At 35.7% G+C, this 21,206-nt stretch overlaps 2 protein-coding genes across 4 annotated transcripts in view; one reads left to right on the plus strand and one right to left on the minus strand.

The window, feature by feature from the left end:
- Positions 1 to 21,206, minus strand: part of LOC128999416 (rab3 GTPase-activating protein catalytic subunit) — a 101,721-nt gene that overhangs the window by 6,304 nt on the left and 74,211 nt on the right. For both annotated transcript variants that reach the window (XM_054425923.1, XM_054425922.1), the window contains exons 10-14: positions 7,216 to 7,270; positions 4,012 to 4,087; positions 2,923 to 3,122; positions 2,203 to 2,340; positions 1,258 to 1,357 (exon numbers count right to left, since the gene is read on the minus strand). In XM_054425923.1, the coding sequence (XP_054281898.1) occupies positions 1,258 to 1,357; positions 2,203 to 2,340; positions 2,923 to 3,122; positions 4,012 to 4,087; positions 7,216 to 7,270 (569 nt within the window). The remainder of the gene's footprint in view (positions 1 to 1,257; positions 1,358 to 2,202; positions 2,341 to 2,922; positions 3,123 to 4,011; positions 4,088 to 7,215; positions 7,271 to 21,206) is intronic.
- LOC128999417 (leucine-rich repeat and fibronectin type-III domain-containing protein 3) overlaps positions 10,805 to 21,206 on the plus strand; it is a 74,216-nt gene continuing 63,814 nt past the window's right edge. For both annotated transcript variants that reach the window (XM_054425924.1, XM_054425925.1), the window contains exon 1: positions 10,805 to 10,878. The gene's annotated coding sequence lies outside the window, so the exon portion shown is untranslated. The remainder of the gene's footprint in view (positions 10,879 to 21,206) is intronic.

The raw sequence follows: 21,206 nt of genomic DNA on the forward strand, positions 1-21,206 counted from the left end.
AAAATTGTTTTACAAATGTATTTACATACGATTGAAGTTTAAGTTTGTTACTTGACTAATGTGGTCAGTCATTTTAAAATAAAAGAAGCTACGGTGCTTCAAAGGCTTTAGACAGAATTAAGAAAAATTTAATAAATTAACCTTTAGGAATTAATCCTTGTACCAGTAAGTTGCCTGTCAGTTAAAATTGTACAATTGTTTGTGATTTACAATAATTATTGTTACAACAAAATAATAATAAACAATGTTCTCAGTTAAAAAATATTATCTCTTCCCCAAATTTGCAGAAAATTGTTTACTAGAAGTAGCTATACCTGTATATACAGGGTGTTTTTTTTTAAACTTGCATCTTTATTTATGTAAAAACCGCAATAGATAGAAATATGCAGTTTGCGGGAATCATCTATTGACGTAGGGGGCCTAATTGTTTTGAATTCAACGTTACATTCACATTCCCCCCCTTTCCCCCCCTGCCCCCAACTTAATTTTTTTAAATAGCAAGGTACCCCTTGTGACATATCAAATGAAAGATCATGAAAAAAGAAAATGTTTAATGAAAAAAAATTGAATATCGGTTCATAAATTTGTGAGATATTCGCCCCCTCCTCCCCCGGAACTTATTTTTTTTTTAATAGCAAGGTACTCTTGTAACATATCAAATGAAAGAGCATGAAAAAAGAAAATTTTTGGTGAAAAAAAATTTAAAATCGGCTCATGAATTTGTGAGATAATCCCCCCCCCCTTTTCCCCTACCCATAACTTGTTTTTTAATAGCAAGGTACCCGCCCTTGTGACATATCAAATGAAAAATAAATTTCACCAAACATCTTCTTTTTTCATGCTCTTTCATTTGATATGTCACAAGGGGTACCTTGCTATTAAAAAAAATTAAGTTCCGGGGAGGGGGAGGGGGAAATATCTCGCAAATTTATGAACCGATTTTCAATTTTTTTTCATCAAACATTTTCTTTTTTCATGCTCTTTCACTTGATATGTCACAAGGGGTACCTTGCTATTTAAAAAAAATAAGTTGGGGGCAGGGGGGGAAAGGTGGGGAATGTGAATGTAACGTAGAATTCAAAACAATTAGGCCCCCTACGTCAATAGATGATTCCCGCAAACTGCATATTTCTATCTATTGCGGTTTTTACATAAATAAAGATGCAAGTTTTTAAAAAAACACCCTTATAATCATGGGGCAGTGGTGAAGTGAATGGGCTTATTTTATACAGCACCAATTTATTCATGAGTACCTACCTTTTTTCTGTCCGAAATCGTCAAGGCCATCCTCTTCTATCCAGTCTCTTGGGGAGTACCATCGGATGAAATCCTCCAACTCTGCTCCAGGATTGGCTGCCTGAAAGTCACACGTCCATTTGATATTCTCATTGGTTACTTACTTCACAATCACTACACCTACCTGGGTATTTTGATGATGCATAACACTTTAGTGAAGATTCTATCACTGGCCAAAGGGATTATGCTTGTAACCTGATAATCAGCTGATGTGCAGAAGTATTGTCTATATACAATCAACCATACATTCAACTAATGTAGCAGTGTAGTGTGGAGCTCAGCCTCTACAACCTGATGTAGCCAACTCAAATGTCCCGCCAAGAAGACACTCTTCAACTCACGGCATACGTGGCGAGCATGTGAGGTGAGTTGAGTGAAACAGGTCTCGGTCTTGGTGTTTTTGTCGAAGAAATGCTAGAAGTTGGAGTATATGGGATAAGACCCCATGAGAGGTACCGTGTTAGATATGTCGTTACTCTAAATTTCTCTAAATTTCCATAATTGTTCTTTTCAGATTCTGTAGTCAAAAATGTTTATATTATTTCCAGCGTCCCCTTTCAATTTCAATATTTATTCAAATGTTAGTTCAGGTTGTGTCCAGTTGTCTCATTAATAATTATTGTAATATTCAAAGACCATGGTATTTATGTAGTTAAAATGGTTCAATTAGTATCAATAATCATCAAAGCCGGCTCTTTGGGCCTGTGATTAGCAGTAATTTGTCTCCTCTGGTTAAATAAAAGGTTCCAGTTGTCGTTTCCTACCTGAATGGTTTGGTCGTAACAGTCAATCAATGGACCATAACCGCCAATAATGTAGCTTAAACGCCACAATTAGCATCACTGAAATATTAAGCACTAACCCCATCCAATCCAACTGAAACACTGAACACGTTCCTGGCTTTACCTTGAAGGACTCCATATCGGACAGCAGGGAGGCACTCATCATCCTAGTCCTCAGTTCCATTCCCTGAGCGTCTGCACCCAGCTGCAGCATCACTCTCTCATCTTCCTCCAACTGATCTTCTGTCTTGGGAACTGGGTCCTGCAACAGACAATCAAATGTCTTCATGATGACAGACAAGTACATCTACGGTATCTACGTTAAAACTAAGCCATTGTTACTTTCTTGTTATCAATCCATAGTGAATTGATTATGAAGCTTATGATACCCATGGGTGTTTGCAGCGGGGCATAATCATCAGGAATGAAACTATAATTGTGATTGAAGATCGTAACCTAATATATAAACAAGAGAAAAAAGAGTTAAAGTAACTAAATAGGAACTTTAATAAATATTAAATGCTTTGAGAATCATTATACCCTGCTGAAAGACGAAAGCTATCAAACAATCGCCTTGGTATCCTGTGCGTATTATCAATGATCGAAAAACTGTCAAACAATAAAACCAAGAAATTGGAAGTAGAGCAAGAAAATAAATATATTCATTTGGAATACAGAAGTGACAAAAAATGTATTACTTTTACACTAGTAGCCTATCACTTTTGTATGTTCTTTTGAAAAGTTCAAAATCTTTGTAAAGATTCATGAAGATCCCAACCTTATTAATTGATTTTTTTGTTTTTAACACAACTGTATTTCCAAACAGAATATTTGACCAAATCACCTGAGTGATGGGGATGTATAGTGGTTCCCCCGTCTGCAGCAGTCGCAGGTTGTCACAACGCTTCAGTCGCCCGACAGGTTTGTTCCACAGCGAGTGTTTAGGCTTGCGGCGAGGTTGCGACACAACATCGCCTGCGACTGTGAACTCCTCGGTTTCAGCGTCACAGTCAAAAAACTCTTCCTCTTCATCCTCTGACTCATCTGGATAAGAGAAAAGAGTTATGATCTAATTACAGGAGAATATGGAGTTTCTTCGGTTTCTCACGGAGGTTCTCTTTCACAATTTCAAAGTATTAAATCATGACTTTTGGATACTGTTTAATAAATAGTCAATGGTTAAATATATCCATCCATAAATATAAATAATCATAATTCAATGGTAATACAAAGAGCAAGCACAACATCAGCGTCTGTTCATTATCATAGGTGTGAATCCCACGTTTGTAAAATTGTTTGGATTTCTAAAAATAATAGACTAGGTAACAATATAACTTATGATGCTCAAATGTTTTTTATCTGATTTCTATAATTCGAAGATTTGCTTGTGAGTATAGAGTTGTTTGTAACATTTTTTTACAAAACAAGTTGTTTCTGCAAATTATAATGATGTTGTTGTTGGGAAAGGTGCTCTTTCCCAAACACAGACATTTGTAGTTCATTCAAGAAGTAGTTAGGTCTAATCCTTAATTTATTTGTACTTATTTCCTTGAAAAATTTGATCCTTATTGAGTTTATTTGAATTAAAATGTTGTAGGTAAACTAAAATAAAGTTTCCTATTTATCTATTTACCTATATTTAATCAATTGATAAGATGTAATTTTCTCCTCTTAATATGTATAAAAAATTGTAGTGTGTCTCTTAACTTCTCAAGAGCATTTGTGCTAAAACAAAGAAGATCAACAACAACACAAGAACAAAGAAGACATGGTCAATCCACTGCTAACAATTTTGAGAGTGGGTACCGAGTTTCAGTAGGTTTTAACCATTGTCAAAGTTCAAAGTTGATCAACTATTTTCAGTTGAAATAACATACAATTTAATTAATGACACAATCAAAGTTTAGTCAATACCCTACTTGGAACATCTTACCTGTGGCGTCGTCATCGTTGGAGGCAAGAGCTGAGTTTTCCCTCTTGGTTTTGGTCTCGACACAACAATTAAGCATCTGCGGGACATGTGAGTTGGTGTTATATAAACAGGGAAAATTTTTCAATTTTATACAAATATGTAACATATTTTCTGACTCCTCTTTACCTAGCTCAACTAAAACTGTTATTGTAGCCTATTTTTTTGTGCTCAATACAATGCCTCAGTTAACAAAAAATATTTTTTTTTACAGACAGTTTATTTTAAGACACTGTGACACAGTTATTTAGTCATACTCTTTCATAAAAATAGGCAAAAGAGTTCAAGAAGAATGATGTTATAGAGTTTTTGAAGTGGTTGTTGATAAATAAATAACTAGAGATTAAGTGCAGTTCTTAATTTTACAACACTTTAATCATTCAGAGAATAAAACAGAGAGTAATGGCATTAACACATTTTTTATTCCAATGCAATAATCAAATCTATTAATCAAATAATGCATAGCAATATTTTTATAGAAAAAATAACACACGTTAACACAAGACATATGTATTATCCTTAGTTTTCAATTTTAAGGGAATATAAGCTTGATAAGAGTTATCTATTTCTATATGAGTACTGTTTTACAGCATAAAAATTCATGGAATGCCGACAGTGCCGGATTGAAAGGTTTTGAGGTCCCTAGGCCAATCTACCCTGAGTGAGCCTCGCCTTAGACGTGTGGAACACCCTCGCAATTGAGGCGAAATTGTAAACAATTTCTGTCATCATCACGATCACAGGAACATCATCATTGTTAGCGTCATCTCTGATTTCGTCGAAACAGTGTACAGATCCCGCGATCACGGGCGCATCATCATTGCCAATTGCCACCCGTGCTCGCGGCGAAATAGTGAACGCTCCCATAGCAAATCACAAACATTCAATAAAAAAATTGTTTTGTACTAAACGCTTCGGACCGCTTTTTCTAATGGTAACCCCGACACTAGAAGCTTTCCTCAGCATACACAGTAGCCTAAAACCTCTTTGAATTCCAGTGTTTCGTTTTTCCAAATAATATTTTATTTGGCTAAATTACAGCTCATTGTCTCCGTCACCATAATCTCCTTTCTCACATTTAAGGTTAGTGATTATAACTTAGTCTTGTAATGAGTTTCGTTATACTTGTTGTTAAAAGCATATTCACCCATGTTCTGCAAAAGTAGAGCTGTATGTCCATTCTAATACAGTGTCTGGAACAGGGGTGTTCACAAACCATTGCGTTTGAGCCATTTGCTGTAAAGTAAAATGTTCAATATGTTGACAATTTAAGTTAAACGGCGTCCAAACCTTCATTACCGACATTCTAGCTCCATTGTTGTCCGCTAGAGTGAAACACACGACTTAGGAGGAACTGCCGTTTCCTTTCTAGTTCATTCAATGTCCATCAGAGTGCATCAGAGTGATATGATATATAAATGTTTTTCCATTCCCATGTTAATGTTGTCACCAGTTTTTTAATAAAATTCGTCGTAGTTGATGTGAGCCACCGACAGATTGCGCAGATCTGAATTACTAATTTCTGTCGAATACACAATTGTTTTTCCAAGTAAAACTGATGAAGCGACTTATTATATGTTCTACAGCAATTGTTATGACCCATAAATGTCCGTAACAAAAAATAAGGTAGAAAACTGAAGTTTAGACACTAGCACATTCTGTGACTGCCTCACACAACTACACTCTTTTGTTAATAAAAAAATGGATACAGCTGGTCCATATAGATTGAAGATGGGTTGTCTACTTCAGAATCCAATAGTCAATGGTTTCAGATTGTTAAGCATACTCGTTATGATTTACAACTTCCAAGTGGAAAAATATAAATTTAAAAACATAATTTGGAGGGTGACTAAGGAGGTGATACGTGCACTCTATCATTTGTCGAGTATTGTGGTTGTGAAATCTCCTCTGGCCTTTATAGGTATCCAAAGTTCCACTTAACATGTAAAAAAGGAAGAAAGTATATACTGTCCGTAACTATATATATGTTCACTTCAGCCTTCTATAGATTGGTCTGCAATGTTCCGAAGGAACGCTAGATGTTATAACTCTCAAGGCAGATTTGTGCAGCCTAAGTATTTCATCACGCTCTGAAGAGTGGCCCCTGAGTTCTCGTTGGCTAGGCGACTATGGAACAATCCGTGATGGATGGTTGTTAGAAAAGCTTTACTTATGTTACTCACCAACTGAGCAGCGGAAAAAACTACTCCGGATAGCTTTTTTACAGGCATTATATATTTGAGGATTACAATTTATTTTGATGTCTAGGTTGAAGCCCAAAAGTTTGATTATTCTTGGGCTTAGTGGAGTTGTGAATTGTGATGCGGCCAAATCTCGAATTCAAATGCAAATAGTTTGTTGTGTTATATTGGCACTAACTGGAAACGTATTGTTTCAAAACGATGTTTCCGCCAAGGAAGGTCAATACCGACCACCTAATTCGAGTTTAGGCTTAACACGATCACGTCACCATTCCCTAGATAGCTGAGCTTCATTATAGAATAAAATTCTTAATTTTATATCAAATTTTATTCAACGCATAATTTGAATTGCGAGGTATAATGAGGAAAATGATAAGAAAACTAATTGACTAAATACAATAATTACATATTATGAACTTTACATATAACACATTATGTCCAACTTCTTCAGGCCATTTTTATTCGTTCAAATTAATCACAAAAACAAGTTTTATAAAACAGTGTCATAACTCATAATACAGTACCTATATAATCTACATATAAAAATCATAGGCCATGCACTAATGGATATTTTTTGTCATTGACTATGGTCAGCTGTATCGTGACTGTGAGCAACGAGTGTAAACAGATTCGATAATTATCGATCGTTAGTTGTGGCTGAAAGCGTCACAATATCCCAATATGTTTGTGTGCTGTACCGTGGTGTTGCTATATGTACACTATAAACTATGCAGTATCCACGTCTAACTGGTAATCACATCTTTAAATGACTGCGAGGTAGAAGGAGCCCTCTTAGCTTAAATTATAGTCCAACTGTCTAATAACATACTGGGTGAATACACTGACATTTAAAACAAACAGGGTAATCATCCAAAGTGCACATACAATGTTTACTAACAGTGGTAGATGGTAATTAAATGTGTTTAGTTTAAAGTTTCTACTTTGTATAGGACCATTGATAACTTACCTGCAGCTTCTGATTCAGCAGACAAGTTTTGGCGTCCGGAAACACTCGTACAACACTAAAACAAATTTTTAAAGTGAGTGCTAATATTTTTACATGTATAAGTGATAAAAATAAACTAGACTATGCTTGGATTGCTTAAGATTAAAGACTGTTTTCGCAACTTCGTTTTAAATTACCGTCACGAGCAAACAACTTACTTATTTATCACCTGTTGCTCAACAGTTCTTTCTAGGTGAATTTCAGAGCTAATCACACCAAAAAAAGTTTCACTATGTGAGACGCACGACTACAAAAATCAATATAGGCATAATAGTGCCAAACATCATAGATAATAATCAACATAGACCAAAACGAGTGAATACGCACATTATAGCTAAATTCTGACGAGAAACCACAGTTTACTCATAACACAGTAGGTGACAATCAATATGCGGTGCAAAAACAGGACTGCTAAACACTTCAAAATAAACCACGGACGAATACAACAACAAATATTCTATCGAGCTTCCATGATAAACACAATTCAAAGGGTAGATTTCATACTCCTTTGTGTTCATGCCCAGAGCGCTAGAACCCCGGTGTGTATTCCCCACAACGTTTGCTTAGGGGTTAACGCCTCTTATCGTTAAGATAGGATACGTTGCGAGGAAATCTTAAGCATTCTGTACTATCTTCATTAGCTAACGCTGTATAGTTTTTGATTTGAAAATTCACAGCCCACAATTTCAATTAGGTCCAATAGATTCCCATCAACTAATACAGTTCCTCCGCGTCTGCCTCAGCTCTATACTCCGTTCAAACAGCCGTGGCACCTGAGGGATTAGGAGGACCCAAGGGTTTCCATGGGGTCTCCTAATCCGTCAGGTGCCACGGCTGTTTGAACGGAGTATAAACACAAATTTTAGATTTTGTAACCTGCAATAAAGCTCAGAGACCCCAAAAGAGCCATTAGGGCCGCCAGTTGCCCACCAACTTATACAGTTTCTCCAGTAGCCGGGTGGTTGGGTGCGTATACGGGGCGACTGACGCACTTTCTTCACACAGCCGCCACTTTCCATCTTGAGCCCACAATTATTGGAAATACTTGCGCTTTTCCTCCCAGTTACAACGGAGTTAACGAGATAAGTGTTTATGCGATTGTTCAACTGTTGCAAATCCGCTTTCGCCGGTCCGCGGTCCGCCCTTCCAGTGTTCCGGGGATTGTAGGAAGTTTGTGCTTAACGGGGAACGGTAGATGAAGTTTAACTGTCCATAAAGTAAAGATTTGTCAATTAACTAAGCTAGACATTGCGAGGGCAAACATCTGTTCATAGATCGTAAAGTTAGTTTCAAGTAAAACCGAAAATATCGGGAACTTTTACTTGCAATTTATTATTTATTACTGAACATGGGTTACAGATATAAAAACATTGTATTAGCATTTCCAAGGAAATCATCCTCGCCAAATTGAGCCAGGTGAAGGAGGGAGGTCGCAAAGTTTAATTTAGCTATGTATTCAATGTTTATTATATTTGTTTGTTACACGTGAAATTGATAATGAGTTTTGTTAAACAATGCCACCAAAATCGTGTATATGCAATTTGTATTGCATTTAATAGGACATCTTAAGTTGACTCCTATTGGCCATAAAACTATCTAACATCCAGCATCCGAGTGAATACCGCATGTTATATTAATGATTGTTAAAGTAATAAGTTATCGCATAAGAAGTGATCATGTACAAGTTTATTCTACAAAGATGATTGTTACAGATAAATTGGTGGACTTTTTAAAATTCTTCTCTCTTTTTAGGGTACATCCAGCTTTTAAAACATCAAGGACATACAAATAATATAGCAAACCCGTGACCGTTATCCTCAAAATGTTGATGTTCTCTGGGAGAATTAAGTAACAATAGCACGAGATGTAGTAGTGGTAATTACTGAAGTGGATCACACCACAGACCGGTTCGTGGGCAAGGTTACTTCGAGGGTCTATAAACTGAGAACTGGTTCTCTACAGAAGTGAACCAATTTGATGTTTAGCCTCACGTTGAACACATTTTATTCCATGTCAACCGACTTCCACTCTCACAGTAAGGATGTTCTTCTGTTGACCGCGATGTGACATTCTTCGCTCACAGAGAAAAGGTTCTTTAGTGTGTTGAAGAAATCATAATGGAAACACAGTGTTAACACAGTTTCTAACGGCAAACTTTGGGTAATCGACTGAAAGGACGGATCAAATACGTCACACAATTTGATACGTAAAATAAAAGTGGTCAGACAGTTAGTTATATAAAGATCTGGAGAGGATCCGTGAAGTGACCGAAAAATGTCCCTCCATCAAAATCCATTTGAATAACCCCAACCCTACGCTGTAGGCTTCCTAGGTCCCTTTAACGTGAAGAGTCTCCGTATACTACAATATAGTTATATCGACGTCAAGTTATCTTTTCTACATGAAGTGTCGGAAGACTTCACATCGGATTTTTTTCATATCACATATTGCTAGATTTAAATTTACTTATGCAATTCATTCAATAACTGATTTCTTTAATGTATAATTAAAATAAGATGCAACTTTTTACTTTACAGCCAGCAAGCTGCAAGATTTCCAGTCCTCAATTTCCAAAACACTGCTCCAAGTTCATGAACATTTACTCATTTTTTGCAAGATCAAGTACAACAAAACGGCTCTTGAAATTATAAACGTCAGTAGGTACATCCTACGTGGTCAACCTAAAACGCATAAGTTTATGAAGGCTCGGAATCAAAATACAGGTTAGCAATTGCATAAAAAATATATCAAAAGATCAACACAGTACTTTACGACACAACGAGATAAACCGAGACCATAGCCTAAATGTGGAAATCTTTTTTCTTGACTGGTCATAAACTTCGTCTAGGCCTACATCCAATTTCAATTCTAATTCGAATATAGGATCTCGAATCACGATATGACATTGTTACTGTTTAGGAACAGTAATAATGACATTACAGGGAGGATCTCTTTCATTGTTTTTTTTCCTCAAGGGTCAAGTCCAATATGAAGATAGTTTAATTCATGCACCAGGTTTAGAGCTATATTTTGAGACCTTTCTTTCTCGAATCCCATAAACTTCGCAAATGTCAAATTTCATTGTAACGATTCCGATTGTACCGTAGACGTCCAAAATCACTATCAGTAATCTCAAGGAAGTAAACTTCAGTTACTTTTTCTCAAGGAGAAGGGCGTTACACCCAAATGTTGGAACTGAATTTGTTTAAGGCACGAAGAACTTTCTTCCAATCCCAACGGTAGGACCACGATACGCCAAAACAATGCCAGCACTACAAGGTCACAAGGAGTAAGCATAAGGAGGTCCACTTGGAGCACATGAGAACTACTATGTTCTCTCAGGGGCCCAAGAAAATACGCCAAAATTCTCGTTGGCACCCAATTCCAAAATCATTGATCAGGATGATTCTCCCAAGGTCCTCAGGAGCTTCTTCCCTCGGAATGTCCCTGAGTGGTAGAGGTGGCCCGATTACCGGCTACAGGTGGGGGCATTGACCCTGCACTCGGACTCGCCACTTGGCCGCGTCAGTTCCTCGTGGAGTGTCGTGCCGTCAGGTCGTGTGTTGGAGTACCACTTACCGCCACCGCCACCGTCACCGTGCAGAACATCTCAAGATTCGCCGCGTGAGTATTTAAATCTAGCGAAAACTTGGTGTCTGAAGTGTTGTCAAATATTCTACTAAAATATGTAGGCCTAAATATCGTATTTATAATATTAATATTGGTGTTCCCCAAGGTGTTTATTTTTGGGAAAGCTAAATCTGATTTAAAATTATCTTTTTCTGATTTGTCTAAATTTGGTGATGTTAAATTATTTTAAGGATTTTCATTCCGTTAGGAACCTTAAATGCACCAGATTAATATTATTATATATTCTTACGGTTGATTTCGTTAAATTATGGTTGGGTGAAAGAAATATAATTAGTGTAGTTAAATGATACATTGACGTTTGTCAAGGTTCGACTTTTCAATTATTGAAATTTGAATTAATATATCAGCTCATTAGATCTTTTTGAAGGAATAAATTTATATCCTGTATTGCATTTATTACAGGAGCTTTGTATCGGTAATTTAAATCTATGTTTTCATATTTGCGGTTGATTTGTTAGTAAATTGTGGTTGGTTAAAAATAATTAGTAAAGATGAAGCTGACCAACATTGGTGTTCGATTTTGGGACTGCTGAAATATGAATTAAAATACTAGATTAATAGATCTTTAAGTAAATATTTCTTGTTATTATGATATTTAATTAGTCGTCGGATCAATAATCGGTTTCCTCATTTTTGACCATCAAAACGCAAAATTTTCCCATTTCTCTCTCTAGAACATTTTAAAGAGCTAGAATATTAATACAAATAATTTAGGATATTGAAGTGTTTTTTTCGGTTATTGGTTACGGAGAAAATCCACAAAAATTGTAAATTTAAAATTCTCACGTTATTCTTATGGGAAATATTGTATAATGCTGTAGTTTGCTTGTTTATGTTTTTTGGTTGTTGTTTGTTGGTGTCGGTTTGATCAAACTTGGCAAATTTATTTATTTTATACTAAGCTATTAATATTTTACTAAAAAAACACAATTTATTAGCCTCCCAGTAGCAGGAAACCTAGGTACTTGTTTGATATAATGTCATTTAAATAGATTTAATTGTATATCAATTCAGGCAAATGGAAAATCGCTTAGTCTGCAGGTTTGCTGCGGCGGGGGTATTTTTTTTTAGTAATTAATTTTTTTTTGTAAATTATTATTGGGAAACAATTCAAGCCATAATCGTGTTTTCAGAATCAAGATACACCGGGTGAAATTAAAATGATTTGTTTTTAAATCTTGTAACAATAGGCCTAATAATAAATAGCATATTAGTTTTTGTATGAAAATTGTGTTATTGGGTTTTTAATGAAAGCATGACTTTTCGTCCCACAACACATATAACTATTTGCTGAATTTATCATGATAATTTATGGTGTTACTTGATGGTATTTGGTCAATTTCCTTACCGGTGTTTGTAAAATAAAGAGGAATCTGACACGGTTTATTTACAAGTTTTTCGTGGAAGCTAACACGAGTATTATATAGGGATCAAATTAAATTAATTTTGGTACAATTATAAAATTAATAAAATGTATTAGTATTTTTGTTCAAAAATAATTAATCCGTAAAACTCCTATGGAACACTTATAATATTTACACTAAGTCGACGTCACTATGGACCCCACGACACCAAATTCTCCAAGCTAATGTGTTAAAATACCGTTATGGAAACTTTATGTTTTGAAAACAACTTTTTAACGCCATCGGACATTACTTAATTAAAAATAAGTACATGGGAATTTTAAAAAATAGATTTTTGATTAACAAAAAACATGGCTCAGCGGCTTGATTTTCAAAACAAAACAAATGTATTGAAACCTTTGATTTGGATGTCAAAAACTAATTTCTCTGGACTGATTGAGTGAAGGCGGCAGATTTTGGTCAGAGAAGCGGAAACGGAATGGGTGTCCACTGACCGGAAGCAGTGTGGAATAAACCGCAAGTAAGTGGATGTTTTGCCGCTTTCACGCCGACGCTGACATATGCGACTTGGGACTGGGAGGGTGTTTATGTGGATTATATCCATGTTGCGCAACTCTTGACGACTATGATTTTGTCCCCCTTGTAAAATTATGAACATTGTAACAAAGAAATCTTCGGGCTATACAACTATGTATACGTTTTATTCAGCATCCAGCATTCCAGTTACACACTTAAAATTTTGATCGAAACTTTTGTGTCTAAGTATCCTATAGGCTTGCGGAACTGGATACTACAGGTGGTAGGTAAATCCTTGTGTTAAAGTGTGTAGTTTCAAAGGATTTTGCGATTTTCAATAACTACTGTTTCAATGAGGAAATATGTCTACAAGGTACTTCAAGTTGACTTACAATATGTTGTAGATTATTATATATTGTGTTAAAGTGTGTAGTTTCAAAGGATTTTGCGATTTTCAATAACTACTGTTTCAATAAGGAAGTATGTCTTCAAGGTACTTCAAGTTGACTTACAATATGTTGTAGATTATTATATTATGAGTCGCCTCACAGATTCCAAAGATCAATGCATAATGAAATGAACATTCGATCTTCGATAAATATCTCTAAATCGTAAACCACGTAATTGGATTCGTAGTAATTCATAAAAGATGTGTACTCTTTTTACTGTCAAATGAAAACCAGAGTAATGTATTTATTTCACAAAGATTAATAAGCACCAAACTAGTCGTTATAATGAGTAAACAATCAAAATCAATCACCGCATAAAATAATGTTAAAAACTTCACACATTCTCAGACGTGTACAGTAACATTTCTGCAAAGTTTCTCACACTGGCGTTGATATGTGATGACGATGACAATACAATACTGTAGTAGTTACAATGAGAGGGACACGACATCACAAATCGGCATATCCGATATAGATGAGTTAACGGTGTCAAGCGGCTATTGTGATATCAGTAGCTACATAATGGGCGGCAAAATGTAGGACATCGACACACACCATAGCACACCAGGTCGGAAAAAAATGCTTTAAACTTTTATAAAATCCATGTTATAATGTTCGGTGGGTTTCACTTCAGTAGATTCATAAAAAAGGTAAGGTAATTTTGAAGCTACTGGAATCGTGACGGATTAATTTAGTAAGTAAACGTAAACTAAAATGTAATGTTTTGTATTTAGTCTTAACAATTTTAACCGATAAAAACTGTCTCTAAGGGAAATATACTTCACATTATTATAAATTTGTATACACTTTATTTAATTTTCCACAAAAATTTAAGCTATAAAACATTACATTGGGTAAGGAGCAAAACATTATTAGACAAGTCACCTATTTTTTTTTACTGCAGGGAGACTTATTGTCTAATTGTAATTATTATTCACGCTCGTCTACGTTTGAAATCAATAACGTTGTTATCATAATCAAGGCAAATTTAAATTGTGTATTTAATTGTTTCGTTATACATAACACGAAACATTTGTTTATGAATACTGTATATAGTTTTAATCGCTAAAATAGTTTTGTGGTTGGTGAAACAATAAGAAAACTTAACACTACCAAACTAATTAATTGTCTTCATCAGATCCTATTGGGTATGCTTACTCTGTGGTTGAGTTTTAAATTATTTACAAAAAAAGTAAGCATTTTCTACCGGAACACTAAAATGTAAAGGAACCCGTCTTATTTCTTAAACATACTATACAAAATGTGTAAACAAATTTATGAAACAAATTAAAACCAGAATTGTGTAGGCTATATAATAAATGTAGCTCAATAATTTGCAAAATTACTATGATCATTGACACTAAAACACACTTTCAAATAAATATCAACAATTAACTTCTTGTAAAAACAAAAGACACAAAACAGCGATCCCACAAAAACAAAGTTCTCGCAACGACACCATTGTCATTGTACTACTTGGACAATGACTATTCCCAGAGTTACCAGTGGTGATGATATCCATAAGATGTCCAATTGTAGGATAAGAGTTGTGTCCTTGGGTACGCAACTCAAAACAATAGGAGTGGGTACAACACGGGAAACAGCAATCGGTTATCTCCAAACATAGACACACAGTCTGGACCAACCTAGGCTTGGGCAATGGTAACTGATGCATCTAGTGCAATAGTGCAATGACGCAAGACAGAATATCCTGTGTACTTATAGATGTAAAAGGAATAAAATGGCAAACAACATAATGCATCTCAACTGCTTGATATCAGGACTTTTGCAACTGAGCAAGGACTCAACTTTACAGTCAGATATAAAATTTACTCCAAGATAATGATAGGTAATGATTGCACTATGTATGCAGGAGATCCTGGGAGATCGAGTAGATTCTAAATATAGTATGTCGATTTGGATTTCGTTATGAAGATTTATTTGTAAAGCCCCAAGTTTTCAGCAATATTTGGCAACTGTTAATATTTTACTGGTGGACACGAAAACATGTTTGTTTCTAGAAATCAGAGGCTGAGCCTTCCTAGCTGGTGGGGGTCATTTAGGCCCTAAAATATATATTTCTTAAACATTACTATGGCAAAAACAAATAGGAATAAGTACTTTACGTTTTCCATTTATATCTTTGATCTTTCATTCCACTTTTACGGTCAAAAGTCAAAACATTCAGCTTACCATTAATACAGAAAATCTCTGTAGTTTGGAAATATTTGTGACAAAAGAAGAGCCATATATTATTTAGAACAAAGATTGCAATGTTACGTTTTTTCTTTAGAAACAAAATAAAAACATCTCCTTTAGACTCGTGTTCTTCACAAACTAGAGTGAAAATGAATTTAAGTATCATAAGGTGGCATATCTTCAACTATTTCACTAACTGAATGTGCACTTGCTTAAAACCTTGACTCTGAAAAAGTGAATGATTCAAAAGAAGCATAGAGCATTTGAGCGGTTGCACTCATTGAATTGGTGATGAGACGTTTGGACAGTGCCGGAAATGTCAGGAAGGCTCTACACAGAGAAAGTGTCGTCTATTGGGACTGGCGGTGTTTATCTATCATAAAAACACCACAATCTTCGATTCAATCTACTCCAGCCACGTATTGTTCCTTGGTTTCTTCAGCTCCAGAAACAATTCAAAGCACACACCGAAGCGATCGCAGCTTGATACGTTCAGAGTACTTGGCTCAAGAACGAAAGTTTACTGAACGAGGTGTGGTCGTTGTAAATTGTATAAAATACCTCAACTCACCGGAGCATTTGATTAATAGGTAAATTGAAATATGAAGAAACTCCTAAATAAAACTATAAAGTGGGTTGATTGTGAATTAGGTGGAGTAGGTCCCGACAAAACATGTGGAGTTTGAACTGAATCTGGATTGTCCAGTTACATCTTTACAAGCAAATATTAGTCAAATTGTTGTTAGGTCAGACAACTTTGGTCAAATTGTTTGGTCTTGAGAGCCAAACGGGGATTCTATACTATAATTCACATACATTATACTTTCTTGACGCCTCGTCATGCCAAAATGACAAAAATCCTCTGTTTTCTGTTCTGTAAACAAATGTGACTTATCTCGCGTTTACGACACTGCTTTTCGTTTTAATCAAGGCCAATTAACGGCTATCAAGAGCTGAAGATACAATGGCCCACCAAAAAAAGCATTATTTGTTGGAGCAAACAAGTTTGGACTCGAAAAAGTTAAGTGACAATAAATTTGACCTTGAACACGATCCATATTCCAAGACCCCGGAAAGTTGAAAGGAAAGTGTCCGTCTGGTGGACTGGAGGACAATGCCATGATACGTGCAGTACCGCGGTCTACACGTGGTCTAGCTAACGGCATCTTCAACTGGTCGACCGGCCGCGCCATCTCCTCAGCAGGAATAACCATCGCGGGCACGAACAGTTCCTGTCTTCCAGGAAACAAGCAAGCGTCTGCCACAAGGCACTGTAGATCAATACTTGGACGATTCATCTGGCTTTCTATAATTTCCTTGGTGTAGCTCAAGGTACCAGGTGTATTGGTGATATTTCTATTTCTATTTGGGTATTATACTTATCATCGGAAATAGGTAGACGTTTCCCGATCTCCGCCATCCCCTTAATTGGCACGTTTAAATTATGGTAGTCAATATGTTTACCACCGCTATTTTATAGCTGGTTCTTGGCTAGAGACATTCCTTCTATATGATATAATAGACTCTATTCATACCTTCTATTATAAAACAGACTATTGATTTGCCCACAGAGAAATCTACTCTATAATTCATTCACGATGGAATACGCTAATAGCAGAAAAACAATATGAAGGGGTTCCTAAGGACAATATGAAAGTTTAGTAATCTAACGGGTTTCCAATTAAATGGACACTTTTGGTTCAAATAAGGGGATTTGTAGACATCCCAATAATATTTGTACAAAGAGAAATTTTAAAATATTGATAGCTTAATGTTTCTATATTGAATTGCTTAACATTGTGATCAGCAAAATATTTATCAAAAAGTAAAAATATTAAATGCTGATCGTTTTATGTAGAATTTGGTAAAATGTGTTAGACATGTTTGGAAAGCAAAGTTTATTAAGTCTTACGTCGTATCATTCTGTTTAAACGCCGATATCTCCTCTAAATTGTTTATCTACACACTTAAATGTTAAACATATATCATCAAAGTAAAAGCACCGGGGTATTCATCCAAACATTATCCAAACGACTCTTCTTGGTCACATTATAAAGCGTTCAAGATCGTATGTGTACGCATCAAATAATAAAAACTCAAGATAACCAACAAATTACAATGATGTAACATATCTCAAACACCAGCAGGAGAAAGCACGAGTTGTATCTAATTGCGCAAAATATTCCACAAAAAGCAACTAGATGAGACGAATAAACATAAAGAACGTTACGTATACTTTCGCCGCAACCGGGCCGCAATCTACGGGAGATGAGAATTAACATAACCTAACCACAAGTCTGGGTTGTGCAACGTCGCACCATATCTAGCGGTCATCTTCCGGTCTTCCTTTAAACGTTCTGCATAGATGGATCTCGAATCTGCTCGATCGTTTTCTTCCTACTCTGAAAATGTGAAGTCACTTTACGCACAAAATATCTCACAAAATATCTTGTGACTCCGTTACGTCCAGACAGCTGCGATACAGTAACATAGATCGTAGGTTACGATCTATTGTGTCGAGACTTGGTCAGTCAAGCACCTTCAGTTCACCTACGTCATGTGTGTCAACGTTTCGCTGGGTCATCTCACAACGGACAAGGGGTTAGGCCGGTCATCGTGGTGGCTGATTGAGTATGCGTGAAATCATAGAGAGGCTACAAAGTTTGCACATTTTGTACAGAAGAATATAATGATTATCGTTCAACGAGTTTGAATAGAATTTGTAACAGTATTGTCAAGTATGAGCTAGTAGGTAATTTTCCATTTTAAAAGTAGGCTACCAAACCTTCGTCTTTGAAAGCTGACCGAGTCGTTGAACTGGCGAAAATATTGACCGTCGTTTTTTGATGGGATGCAGAAATCCATTTTTGGATCAAACGTCAGTTCAACATATACACTAGCTATGGAGTTCATTGTAGCATGTAGCTAGCCCGCATATAAATTGCTCAAAACCCCCTAGGAGACAAAGATTCGACAGTCAAGTCTGTTAAACTTACAAAGAGTAGATCACGTATTAAAATATCATTTTATCTTACTAAATGTGTTCATAATAAAAAACAGTTCTATAGACTTAACAAAACCTAATGTAAGAAGAAATTGTAAAAAACTGGCGACGTAAAAGTAAAAGCTGAGCACGAAACATGGGAGGAATTAACAGTGTCCGACTATCATTTATGAAGCAATATTTGCATAGCTAATTAAGATTAAGGGAAAGTGACTATCATACATATCCGTGCAGCAAAGATTAGGACAGGATGGGATAGTGTGGGAATCCTCATAAAAATCCCTTTCGCTCTCATCAATAAATAACACCGAGATATGTCTAGTAACAAATAGTAGTTACTTTAGTGAGACGATGTGAAGGGCCGTGTGTGTATCTTCAATACGACGTGGCATAAACCAGTTTTAAGTTTCAAGTTTTCTAAAATATTGCCTTAAGACTTTAAACAGCTCATGAACTGAAAACTGTAGTACGTTAAACTTTAAACCGTCGTTTTTTTTAATACTGGCGTAGACATCCAGTCGATATCTCAGTTGAAGCTAGTTATTTATTCAAATAGAACATAGTTTAATGAACCACCAACAAACCGTCAACATTCTATTTTCTTATTTAGTTTTTTTTGGTACTATGGTATTATGTGACATTAAATATGTCATGGTTTTCAGTTATCCTTTTAATTTGGCTTGGTTAAATAATTGTAAAACTGGCTACAGCTTTATCGCGGGAATGGCATGACTACTTCTAGTCCAGTGCAATTAGACAAAAAATGACCTTGACCCGGACAAAATTGATAACAAGCTGAAAATTGGTGGAAACGTTCAGAACAATGTCCTGAGTGGCCCACACAAAGTCCCAAGAAATCCCAGTTGGGGAACGGCCGCCATCTTGAAAAAACTGCCGCCATCTTGGAAATTTAGATTTTTTGCTGTATCTTTTGAAGTAATAGCCCGAAAGGCATTATTTATGTCTCAAATTAAGCGTTTTGAACTCATGTATGAGGGTAGTATATAATTAAAGAGTTCAATACGTTCTAAGCATAAATATTATTTATATTAACCTAAAAATATATCTATAAAAATGATATAAATCTACAAAATATTTACAAAATGAAGCTTTTTCTCTTTTTCTCTTAATGGACTTGTTAAAGCCATTAACCCTTTTGACATTTCTTGCAATTCACTATGTTTAGTCTTTGGAATTGGTTAAATAAGGGGTGAATAAAAAGTCCCCCCTCTAATATTTTTCTAAGTAAATATACAGAAATATCCTTTTGGTGGTGTTGCAATCATAGTAGGAAGTTTCATTTGATGATTTTGAGTGTCAAAGAAGAAGGGATTTTAAGGGCAACTCAAAAATTTTAAAGTAAATCCTTTTCAAGTGACACTTTATCTTGAAGTGTTTACAAAAACTTAAAGAATGGTGAAAACCAGAGTTCGCTATATCTTCTCTATCCAAGATGGTAGCCCGTCAAAAGTTTAATGGCGATATTGTTACATTAATTTTCTTGTGTAGGTAGTAAAAAGTAATTCCCCCCCCCCCCTCTCATTTGTTCCTAAGTAAATGTTACAGAGTAATCCTTTTGGTGGTGATGCAATCTTAGCAGGAAGTTTCATTTTATGATTTGAAAATCTTTGAGTATTCTCCTTTGTCCAAAATGGTAGCCAATATTACAATTACGAACCAATATTACCATTGGTTTTCCATTATGTTTGACGGGCTACCATTTTTGATAAAGATGAAATAGCAAACTCTGGTTTTCACCATTCATAAAGTTTTTGTAAACACATTAAAATGAGATGTCGCTTGAAGGGGGTTTACGTTTAAAATTTTTGAGTTTCCCCCAAAATCCCCCTTTTTAGGGAACATTTTAAAATTTCAAAATCATAAAATGAAACTCCCTGCTAAGATTGGACGACCACCAAAAAGGACATCTCTGTATATTCACTTAGAAATTGCAGAGAAGGGGGTATTGACTTTTTATTCACCTAAATGCTGTAATTTGCTGTTTATTTATTTATTTCAACGGCAAGATCACCAATTTACAATGTGGATTCAAGAAGCCTAAGTGTTAACAACATGCATTTTAACAGAAAACTTAACTAACTTAAATCTATGGCAGGAGCAGAGTAACATCGGTAACAGGAAATATAATCTCGACTAGGAAAGCAACAATTTAACAATGAAGTACAAAATAAATTTTGAAAAAGCAATTAACAATTTAGTTTGTTCCGATCTGAAAAATAGAATCATCTAGATATAGTTGCTATAATTTATTTCTATTATATTTTAATATTGCATATAAACTTATAATGTAACTACTCGCTGTTAAATAATATTGTCGGTGATGTAATCTTCGTTGTAACTAGCGCGGTTGGCACATCCGTGTCCAGTGTAGTATTCATGCATCGTGGTACAATAAGGGTCGTTTTACTGTATCCATGAATCCATTTCAACATGGACTTGGTTTGTCACTCAGTTGGTGGTTAATGAGCCATAAGGTGTCAGCAAGACAAGCATCTACTACTATTTTTGGTTCGGAAAGGGCTGTACTGACATCTCCCAACGCTACTAAAGATGTCCCAGGCTTAGGCGGACGTTGGTAAGGTGTCACTGGCTGAAAGCCATGAGATAGAAGGACACTTTTTGCTTTTGGGATTGTAAATACAGGAGCACTTCCTTTGACACATTTCGGCTGGTGTTATGCACTCAATGCCACCCATGGCGTGAAGATTACCATGTCCATCAAGTGTTTTAACGTTGTAATCCGCGTTG

This window comes from Macrosteles quadrilineatus, unplaced genomic scaffold (genome assembly GCF_028750875.1).
Source record: "Macrosteles quadrilineatus isolate MER2022 unplaced genomic scaffold, UCM_ALF_1.0 Scaffold_8__2_contigs__length_117827958, whole genome shotgun sequence".
In the NCBI taxonomy this organism is placed as follows: Eukaryota; Metazoa; Arthropoda; class Insecta; order Hemiptera; family Cicadellidae; genus Macrosteles; species Macrosteles quadrilineatus.